The sequence below is a fragment of the Danio aesculapii genome, chromosome 19, assembly GCF_903798145.1.
Source record: "Danio aesculapii chromosome 19, fDanAes4.1, whole genome shotgun sequence".
Classification (NCBI taxonomy): domain Eukaryota; kingdom Metazoa; phylum Chordata; class Actinopteri; order Cypriniformes; family Danionidae; genus Danio; species Danio aesculapii.
In genome coordinates this window covers 38,112,412-38,124,415 of record NC_079453.1, presented here as the reverse complement: position 1 = coordinate 38,124,415, position 12,004 = coordinate 38,112,412, and the positions used below count along the sequence as shown (strand labels likewise).

The following is a 12,004-nucleotide window of genomic DNA, read 5'->3' as shown; positions in this document are numbered from 1 at the left end:
CAAAAACTGAAAATTTAAAATACAAGTGTTCACAAAAAAACTTAGTGAAATACTAAATCATTCACTCAACCGTTTTGCTTAAAATATGCAATTAAAAAGGAATCAACTTTAAGTTTGTGTCTTCTAAGTTTGTCCCAGATTTGCAAGATAAAGAGTAAACTAACTTTACTCCAAAAGCATTTCCACTTTGCATTGACTTCCAAATGATGAAACTAATGCTGGAATGCAGATATGGTAATAAGTTTTGTGTTTCCAAGATTCTACCAATCACAACACATTCTTAAAAACACTTAAGACTCCAAAAGGTCTTTTCTTTACAATAATACCATAAAAGAACCAGTTTGGGGTTTCCAAATAACCTTTTACTGACTAGTTCTTGAAAGATCCAATTTTGTCTTAAGAGTGAAAAACATTTTAAAGTGCAGCTATTATGGATTATGCTTTCCGGGTCTGTGCGCACAACAAGTTGAAGGACAATGTTTCACTCAGAAGTCTTGATGAAATGGCTAAAGATCCATTTGAAAAGTGACTTATTGAAACAATTCTTGAGTCTTTCTTTTTGAGAGTCAATAACTTCATACATAGCGCGCTTTCAGATTTAAAACTCAGCTTTTCCTTTGGCTTAGTCCCTTATTTATCAGGGGTCACCACAGTGGAATGAACCGCCAACTATTCCGGCAAATGTTTTATGCAGCATATGCCCTTCCAGTCGCACCCCAGTACTGGGAAACACCCATACTCTCTCATACACACACACTCATACACTACAGACAATTTTTTTTCACCCAATTCACCTAGCGCATGTCTTTTGACTGTGGGGGAAACCGGAGCACCAGTGCTTGCCACTGAGCCACCATGCCGCCCTTTATTTATTCAATTTTTATTCAGTGTTACACACTGCATGAGGTAACTTATAAAATCCATATGTAGGCGCTATTTAAATTTAAAGAATGTTTTTTCATTTTGAACATTTTGTGGAATTAGAAGGGTCCAATGATGCTCAAACGGTTCTTTGCATAACCATTGACGCCAGTCTGACCAATGTGGTTATAGATGCTTGTACCATTGTTTTAGCTAGTTGACATTAGCTTGGTTTCCATCACCCATTTAATGCCCATTTTGAAGTATCGCATGAGAAATAAGTGATGCCAATTGTTGTCCTAAATTTAATCCCTTAATTTGAAAAAAGTTCTTACACTCGTTTGAGGTGGTTTTAAACTTGTGTGAAGTAGGGTAGGTGAGAAAAATGGGAGATGGAAACGCATTTGCAGAATGAACTCAGACATTAGCCCCTTTCATACAGACCTTTCCGGAAAATTTTCCAGAAAGGTCTGTATGTGTGAACAGGCCTTTTTTGAAAATACCGGTAAATTCGTTTCAGCAATTTTCCGAATGAGTTGTAACATTACCGGTAATTTGCTGGAATGCTGCTCTGTGTGAACACAGAAAGAATATTGCAGGAACAAGCACATTAATGTTTAGGACACGCTGACGTAAGACGTCTCCTCCAGCCAATCAGAACATTCAGTCACATTCACATCCACGCTGTTTATGAAAGTAAGTTTATTTATGAATAAAAGTTTTTGAATATTTTTCCAGACACATTTAGCTGCTAGTTGTTGGTCAGATAATGTTTCTATGTCTCTCCTTAATGCCAATTGTGTAAAAAAAATTGCTAAAATGCTTATGATAAACAGCTGTTTGTTTACCTTTAAGGTCTGCTTCAGTTGCTTAATGCGTGTCCACATGAAGTACTGCTCTGGTGAACACCAGCACACACACATAATATGTACATCTCGACTTGCGAAAGTGTTCCTCCATATGTTTTCATTGAAGTTGTTCACAATACTTTGTGTAATTTGTAATGTAGTCAAATGTGTAAACATTTAGCTGCGGTTCACACTTCTGCCTTTGGATGTCTCTGGGACAAAGCAGCTGCATGAATGCTAAAGTTTTAAATAAAAGTGAAACCATCAACAAAAGCAAGACCCCTTCTGTGTTTACAAATACAAGCATAGCCGTTTAGAGATCATTTCTGGTTAATGATGTCAGAATTTACCGGTATTTTTGGAATGGATGTGTGAACAGCACTTTTTTGAATCTACTGGTAAAGTCATTCCGAATATTTTCCGAATATTCACCACTATCACTGTGTAAAAAGGGGTTATGGTAAATATTACGCCCACCTCACACCATTATGCTTGCCTTGTTTATTGTTGGTTACTAGGTTTCCAATACTACAGTCAGCCACTCTAACAACTTGATGAAACACACCTAATCTGCATTTAATATTGTTTTTTTTTTTTTGTAAACTTTGAAACGATTTGCTTCATGTTAGGATGGAAACCCGGCTACTGTTACAAAAAGAGCTGTTGCTGCAGTTTATATAATGATCAAATTAAAGTGTTTTTTGACCTTGGATCCATTTAATTGCTTCAAAAGGGCTGTTTTAATAGACATGGTGGATTTACCTTTAAATGTGTGATCCTTAAGTATTATCTGCTCCTCTGCCATTTGGAACTGTGCAAACACAGATAGATGGGAACACCTTGAACTTCGTCCTTCAAATAAAACTTTTTCTTTGCGCACGTTTCCTGTTTGAGTGGAACCGATGTCGTGACTTGTTTGTGTTTCTGTCTGCGGGGTTGTTCTGGATGAGACGAGAGGTTTGACTCTTGGATGTTCCTTTTGATTCTGTTTTGGACCCCTCTGTGGTTTGCCACCATGCAGCTGGCTGTCTGGTGTTCCTTTTAAGAGAGTTGCTTTATTGGAGGCACTTATGCTGACGGGGAATTGCTGCGGTGGCCTGTCCACCCGCCGTGAGATAAGAGGAGGGAGTGCAGGAAAGTCTACATTTGAGACCTGTTTAGGCTGGAGAATTTGTTTAGGAAACTCTCCAGTTTTGCTTCTGTCAGTCTCTTTCTGGCTTATGACCTCTTTCGTCTTGTCAGGTTCATGTTCATAGCTGCATGGATCATCAGGGAGACACAGGCATGTGGTATCGACATGTCGCTGTAGAAAAGTCTGGGTCAGATTATGCTGAGTCATTACCATGACCTTGTCCAACTTTTGATATCCCGTACTCCTGACAAAAGAAAAGCATGCATTATTTCAAACTACAAGTAAGTAAGTAAGTGTATTTATATAGCGCATTTATCGAGTATGGCCCAAGGTTATAATAGTTTTAGATTTTTCATTAGTTTTAGTTTTTATTTCATTTTGACTTTTTGTTTTCAACTTCAGTTAGTTTTAATTAGTTTTTAGAGGCAGATTTTGTAGTTTTTATTAGTTTTTATATTTTGGAATTGCTTAGTTTTAGCAAAGAGCTTAGAATGACCTAGAGTCGACACTTAATAGAACGTTCTATTGCAACAGCAGCGCCCAGCAACAGTTCCGCGATTCCGCCATTTTGGAGTGAAAGCAATCGACTGTCCATTGGATCTCATTGTTGTCGCGATGGCAAGCAGCTGCTTTGTTTTTTATTTATTTATTTAAAAAGTGCATTAAAGCTGAGATACAACCTGAAAGATGACAATACAACACTTGCTATCACAATCATCAGCACTTTTAATAGTTTATTTTACAGACTTATAATATGCTGTTGTTCTACTGGAATTTTCATTCCAAAATGGCCACCACGGCATCTAGTGGATGTTTCCTAAATCGCACTAGAGTGTCGCCTCTTGGTGATTCTATGCAGTGGGCAAATTTGGCCAGGATGGTGGGATTAAACCCTTACTCTTTTTCGAAGGACATCCTGGGATTTTTAACACCACAGAGAGTCAGGACCTCGGTTTAACGTCTCATCCGAAAGACAGCACTTACTGACAGTGTAGTGTCCCCTTCACTATACTGGGGCATTAGAACCCACACAGACCGCAGGTTAAGTGCCCTCTGCTGGCCTCATTAACACCACTTCCAACAGCGACCTAGTTTTCCCATGTGGTCTCCCATCCAGGTACTGACCAGGCTCAGCTTTGCTTTGCTTCAGTGAGTAACCGGTCTTGGGATGCAGAATAATATGACTGTGGCAAGTGCATTATGAATGCAAGACCATCTTTCAAAGGCTAAAACGGATTGTAAAGATGGATGCATTAAAAACACCAAAAGTACACCATAGTTTTATGTAAAAAGGGTAAACAAATCCTCCATTAACCAAACATGAACACTGCTGTAAATGGAGCATATGTTGCCCCCAAGTATGAATATTTCATGATTTTCTTATTGGTACTGCGCTTTGTGAGGTTCAAATGACTAACAGAAGGAGGTCTTCCCACTGCTACGTGGTCTACCAAAAATAGATGGGCTAGGTGTTTCCATGGACCACTGGGGACAGATGGCAGATCTATTATCATGGGCTGCCGTGGCCAGATTCTCTATGCAGTAATTCAGACTATAGGGAAGCAGAAGTCTACAACTTTCTTTGTTCGTTGTCTGTAAAAAACTTTTCCCATCTTCAGTCCAATTTATTATTGACTTAGGGCTCTTTACAAAGCCAAGTTTGAAGCCGCTTTATTTAAATGCAAAATCAGTGAAGCCTTGAACTTTGTTGTTAAATAAATGCAATGAATAAATTTGTGAGTTTATGTGGGTCAAAGACAAAAAAGGGTTGTAAACGTTTAATATAGTATTGTTTTTATTTTGGATTGAATAAGTATGTTGTTTCTTTTTTATGTGTGTCTGTCAAGTTGAATGACTGAGTTTAACTAACTAACTTTTTTTTTTTACAATAGTTAAATGAAACGGTAAGCTGAACACTGCTTTCTGGCTATAATCACTTTAGCCTAAAGGGATACTTCACCCAAAAGTGAAAAATCTGTAACAAATTACTTTCATATTGTTTTTTTTCTGTTATGGAAGTCAATAGGTGACACAACAGCTCAGTGGTTAGCACTGTCGCCTCACAGCAAGAAGAGCGCTGGTTTGAGTCCCGGCTGGGTCAGTTGACATTTCTGTGTGGAGTTTGCATGTTCACCCCATGTTTGCAAGGGTTTCCTCCGGATGCATATAGGTGAATTGAATAAACTAAATTGGCCATATATGTGTGTGAATAAGTGTGTATGGATGTTTTCAAGTACTGGGTTGCAGCTGGAAGGGCATCTGCTGTATAAAACATCTGCTGGCGGTTCATTCCGCTGTGGCAACCCGTGATGTATAAAGGGACTAAGTTGAAAACTAAGGGAAAATGAATGAATGAATGAATGAATGAAAGTCAATGGTTACAGGTTTTCTGCTTCTTTAGTGTTCAAGTAAATAAAGAAACTCATAAAGGGTTGGAACCACTTGAGGGGGGGTAAACAATGAGAAAGTTTTCATTTTGGGAGGAACAATATTTATTTTCATGCAGACTTGATATTTCTGCAAAAATATATCTCAATACACACACACACACACACACACACACACACACGCACACACACACACACGCAAACACACACACACACACACACACACACACACATATATATACATATATATATATATATATATATATATATATATATATATATATATATATATATATATATGCGATTGACAGAATTGTCATATTTAGTGAAACGTTTTACTTGAATCGTCACATAGGCCATGTTATGCATAAGCATTAACCAAAAGGTCACTGTGTGCATTACAACTTACTGTACTATGGACAGTCTGTCATCGTATCCTCTGGTGGTGTAAATACCGCCGTCTTCATCCGCAAAAACATGCGCATTTTCTGGTAAATGAGGCCAGACGCCCTTGTTGGCCAAAGCCGAGCGCCTTAGCACTCTTCCGCAGGCTCTGTCCAGACTGTCCTCTGGTGTGTGCGGATGAATCCACACTGACCGGGGAAATGGCCCTAATGCGTCCCACAACCGCTTAGCGTTTGTTTTTGGTGACTCGCCGAAAGAGCTTGTGGACATTATGGCGTTCTTTTCCAGCAAAAATGATGATTGTTTGTGATTGCCTTGTATGTGGCTTAGTTACGGATGTCTTTGTTGGAAAGATTAGACATTTCAAATATAAACAAAAACAATTTTGCGAACATTTACACTACGTCACATGTAGCCTATACGTCGCGAAAACTATAGGCTACTTATTTATTTATTAAATAAATATGAATATATATTTATTTATCAGTTTATTTGTCGGGGTGGGGTGGGACACTCAAGAATGCTAATCTAAATAAATAAATAAATATACAAACCAGGCAAATAAAACGTTGCTATTATTATTATTATTATTATTATTATTATTATTATTATTATTATTATTATTATTATTATTATTATTATTAAATTATGTATTTTTTCCCGATTGTAAACAAGAGTTTTGTATGTGAACATTAAAATGTAGGCCTGTGCGGTTGAAAGCGGAATGATGAATCACTGAATGTTGATTCATGACACTCAACACTGAGTAATAATGCTGATCATTCTGAATGAATAAATTACAATTCAAATATACGCACATCGAAACCTGTTGTTATAAATTTAAATAAAATATCGTAATATTGATTGATTTTTATTGTAATATTTTTTATCAAATGATAACAGAAACAAAAAATACAATATTTTCATAAATATACAGACAGACAGACAGACAGACAGACAGAAAGACAGATAGATAGATAGATAGATAGATAGATAGATAGATAGATAGATAGATAGATAGATAGATAGATAGATAGATAGATAGATAGATAGATAGATAGATAGATAGATAGATAGATAGATTATTTTATAGATTATTATTATGTTTTAATAGGTCTATGAACACGTTTCTATAGGCTACCTTTATTTATCTATTTATTTACAGTTATAAACTTTATAATGTTTGCGTTTTTTGGTACACCTTGCAAAGGTGAGAGCGCGCGCGCAAGAATAGAGAGAGAGAGAGAGAGAGAGAGAGAGAGAGAGAGAGAGAGAGGGTGAGAGAGAGAGAGAGAGAGAGAGAGAGAGAGAGAGAGCTTGCACTGCAGTCGCGCTCTTCATTACAGTTGCTTAAATCTTGAAACAGAGCGCCCAGCCAGATGTGGAAACCCCTTAACGATTATTTTCACGGCTGGAAATGATTCAGACAGCGAGAAAGGCTGTAAACTTCCACGAGTGGGCGGTGATACCTAGTGAATCCTAGCGGTTCTTGCACAGTGACTCATTGGGAGAAAGACACAAACGTGGATTTCAGCGCTGCGTTAATTGGGAATTAAACTTGAAGTCGCGCGCGGTGGAGGCGTACGCATAGGTGGATGCCGCATCATCCATCCGAGTCGCTTTCCAGACTTTATCCGTTCACGTCAGCTTGAAGAGATCAGATACAGTTCTCCTTATCAGCTCTTCAGGTTTTAGGAGAGAACGCGTCTATTAGAATCGGCTCACCCCGCGGCTCGCTTGAGATGGTTCAGTCCAGCTGCGAGGGTCCAGTCTCCATGCACTGGGATTTTTCTCAGCGCCGACACCAAGTGAATCTTCCTTTTAAAACCATCTGATAACCGTGCCTGCCAAAAAAGCCCACCATGAGCGCCTCTTTGAATCCTGACAGAACGGGACTCGTGAGGACAGAGTGCAGATGTACATATAACGGGACGAGGAAACTGGATGGTATAAGGATTTTTGCGCTAATGAAGGTGGGAGTACAGGCGCATCACTGGAGCGGGGTGCTGTTCTTCTATATGGGGCTGCTGGCTGCATCGGTTAAGGGTGAGTTTCCCGTTCTGCTGCATGTGGTCCTGTTGCCGTGCGCGCGACCCTCTCGGACGCCACATACGACCCTGACATGCGGATGGAGTGCTGTCATTGTCAAATTCGTGCCAGCAGCGCTGTGGCATTTAATGTTGGGTCACGCGTTTCATTGATATGGATCTACCTAGCATCAATGGAGAAACATACCAGTCATTAGCATGAAGAGGTTGCACGTACAGTACACAATGTGTGCGTCAGTGTTAAGAGAGACATATGTACTTTTCAAGGTGCGTTTGGTGTGTTCTTTTCTTGGTTTGCCCCATATACGCATCATATGTTGCATTATGCTTTGAACTATATAGCCTATGCTTATTTTTGGCATGTGGTAATTTAGTTTAAAGGCTGAATGGATAAACGCGAAACGTTTCCCAAAATACATGTGTGTGTGTGTGTGTGGCGCAAGATTTCGTGAGTGTGGGAGCCAAGAGTGAATGAGTGAGTTTGGGAGGAAGGGGGGCGTATGTGGAGGCTGGAGATAGAGGGGGGTTTCATGCCAACAAAACAGGTCTTTGACTCTGCGCTATTTTCAACATTTATTTAGCTTCCTCCGTGTAAATCATGTCCGTTCAGACAGCCAAGGCATGATAATTTGTTGCGTTTCTTCAAATTCTGGCATCCCCAATCAACTATCCATCTAAGAGCCTACCTTGAAGGGAAGTTATAGTCGGAGTGTGTATTGTTTTGAAGGAAGCAGCTAAGTGTATCATGAATGATAGCTACATTAACAGGCATTAGTAACCTTTAAACACAGTGACTCTCATTCTTGCATCTCCTTTTCTGTTCCAGTTACTTTGAGTAAAGATAAAAGTCATAGACCTGGAACAACATTATAACAACATTTCATTAATTAGTAAATAAACACGCTTCATTTGATTGACTATCACTTTAATTCAGTAGCATACTGATCCGTTTCGCGCTACTGAGATTTAACCGTGTTGTTTTTACTTCAGAGCTGATGTCGCTCGATAGATTATGACAAAAGCTGGTAAACCTAAACAGTCGACATTTTATGTGTCTACACATAATACCCAAACGAATAAGTAATATTACGTTTATGAGCAGAATGTTCTGCGTTTTTTGACCGGTCCGAAAAGCGCTCGCGGAGCCGTCAAGCAGTTTCCCTGTTTTTCCATTGAGCGGCACTAAAGCTTCAGAATAGCTGTGCTTTACACACAGAGCCGGTGTTGGGGTCTCTCATGCTTCATTAATAAACCGAGTATATCTTGGAAGCCTTTTAGAGTTTTCGTGTTAGCGCATAAGCTATGACTGGTGAAATAAAACGGGCCTTTTTTCTAGCTTGAAGGAAATGCAAATTTAATGCCTCTTCAGCTGGGGCATGGCTGAGATTATCATGTTGGCTCTGTGGTCACTGCTTATTGACAAGTTCCTGATTGAAAAGAAGGTTCAAATTAAATTGTTGTAAAAATGTTTCTTGTATACCTCTTTTATACAAGAAAACGTGCAATATTTCAGTTTAGACAAACGTGTAGATTACTGGGGATAAAATGACCTGCAATTTTACTAAACAAAATCTATTAGATATGATAATCATGGTATTTACACACACACACACACACACACACACACATATATATATGTGTGTGTATGTATGTATGTATGTATGTGTGTGTGTATTGTAATAATATCTATAAAGAGTACAACATTTATATATTATATACATGTAAAATAAATATATTTATAAAAATATTCAAGTATATAGAAGTAATATTTAAAAAAGGCAATATGCATGCTTCTAAAATATTAAAAATAAAAAGTAATAACTAGTAAAAATCCACTTACAGCACAGCATTTATTTAGTTTTATTAAAAAAGTTAGTTTTCATCCTACCATATAAGTTATAGTAAATGTAAAACACAATATATTTTAATAATATTAGAAAGAAACATACATTTGGGTTAAAACAACTCTACTTTTTTTGTTTATTAAAAGTTTTGGAGTAGAATGTTTTCTCAAAACATATACATAATAAATGTATTCAGCTTTTAATATATTAAAATGTATATACATATTTATTTTCTATTATAAATTATGATCCTTACATTGTTTGACAAGGATTTTATGATGTTTTGTTCATTTTTCTAATATATCCTGTACACTGTATATCTGGCCACTTATTACCAGTGCCTATTTTAATATACATATTTTTTAAAGAAACAGAACAGATTAAAAATTAATCGCATTATTCTGCTTCTATCATTTAGCATGAAAGAAGTCATTTGCTTAATCTTGTGCCTTTTCCAAACCTCAGAAGATACAAAAACACTCAAGATGAAACGCTTCTCATGTTTTAACCAAACAGTATGAAAACTCAACATCATCGACGACTGGATGAATCCCTCGCCCAGAATCTTTGATATTTGATGCCACTTGACTTCATAAAATGGTCAACGTCAACAAACCCATGCACTTCCATGATGCAACTTGTGTGTAAGGCTCTATCCAACACAAGAATTTGGAGAAATCTTTTCATCATGTGGGAAAAAGCTTGACGCACATATTCAGTTTGGCCAGTAACTTTGCATGATTACATTAGGGAACGCATTTCAAGCTCCCTCAAAAACGATTCCTCTCTTTTTAGCTGCTCTGTGTTTCAGCGCTGATGCATTTGTCAGCTGAGCGGTAACAGGTGTTTAAACTAGACTTGAAGGAATCGCTCAAAGCTGCTGTAGTTCTGTGACACTTCAGCACCACGGACAGCTCCCCTCCAGCTCTCTGCGTCCTTTACACCGGCTGCCTTCAACAAGCGACTTGAAATATTCCTCAACAAACAAGCTTTTTAGACAGATTTTGTGCTGAGGGAACAAAAATAACACTAAACGTTTAGTCTGGATGTAAGTCAGCCTCTGCTTTGACTCCTAGAGCTACAGTCCCTTGCTATAGTCCAATTAGGATCACGGACAGCTCCCACCAGAGCATTTAGCACAACTACAGCAAAGCAAGAGCTGCTTCTCCCAAAATGGCACACACTAATGCTCAAACAGTGTTGTTTGTCGTGGAAATCTCTTTCATTCAGATTTATACATGCTTTTGTCGCTTATCAATGTTTTCCATCATCTCCATTTTTATAGCAAGAAAATTAACACCTGCCAGATTGTTTGCTTAGACTTTAAATGTAAAGATTTCTAAACAGCTTTGGTGTTTGCATGCAAATCCCAGAGGGATGAAGAAGGATGGATTTGGCAAGGATAGAGTGGATTTGTTTACACAGCTACATCAACGGTAGACCTTACCTTTTTTTTTTCGCTTTGAATGCACTGTGTTGTTTAATATCAGACATGCAGTTGATAAAAATATGTATTAATGTGGATCGTTAGGTCCATATATAAAAAGGGGAAAATGGTATGTGATGACAAAGACATCATATTAAATTAAATTTAAAAAATTATAAAAAAAACTAAATGCATAATAAATATTAAATAATAAATAAAATAATAAAATAGATAATGTAAAATAAAATGAAATAAATAATAAATAAAATAAATAACAAAAATTAAATAAAATAGTAAAATACATAGTAAATATAAAATAAAATAAATAATAAATAAAACAAAATAATAAATCTCATAATAAATATTAAATAAAATAAAAAATAATAAATTAAATGCTTAATAAATAATAAATAAAATAGTAAAATACATATACATATTTAATAAAATAAAATAAATAATAAATAAAACAAAATAAATAAATACATAATAAATAATTAATAAAATAAATAAATAATCAATAAAATAAATGATAAACAAAATAAAATCATAAAACATACAATAAATATTTAATAAAATAAAGTAAAATATAAAATAAAATAAAATAACAGTAAAACATTTGTCTGTACAATGTTGAGTTATTTATCTGATTTCGTCAAGTTTAACTGTCTTTTGACATCTTGTCGTTAAAGGCATAGTTCATCAAGAAATGAAAATAGATACAGGTGTTCAACATTCTTCAAATTTCTTCAACAAAAACTCAAACTATTTTGAAGCAAGTAAAAGATGAGTAAATGATGGCAAATTATTTGAGGGGGAGGGGGTATACTGTCTCTTTAAGCCACAGTGAGTGTACAATAAATGTTGTTTTCTCAAGTAAATGTGTGTTCTAATAGACAATACAGTAAGTAGACTTCTGAGTGGATTTCATAGGGGTTTTCTCCATCTTAAGTGAGATTCCAGTCTGAAGGGAGTGAACATAGTTGGAAAGACACAGTAAAGGGCATCAATAGTATCTGCATGCAATGTCAGACACAATGCACTCGATGAAGCTAG

The 12,004-nt window shown here is 36.7% G+C and overlaps 1 protein-coding gene across 1 annotated transcript in view; it reads left to right on the top strand.

Annotated features, from left to right (window-relative positions):
• Nucleotides 1-7,309: 7,309 nt before the first annotated feature.
• csmd2 (CUB and Sushi multiple domains 2) overlaps nucleotides 7,310-12,004 on the top strand; it is a 543,350-nt gene continuing 538,655 nt past the window's right edge. The window contains exon 1 of the mRNA XM_056479194.1: nucleotides 7,310-7,679. Within this exon, the coding sequence (XP_056335169.1) occupies nucleotides 7,496-7,679 (184 nt within the window). The 5' untranslated portion in view covers nucleotides 7,310-7,495. The remainder of the gene's footprint in view (nucleotides 7,680-12,004) is intronic.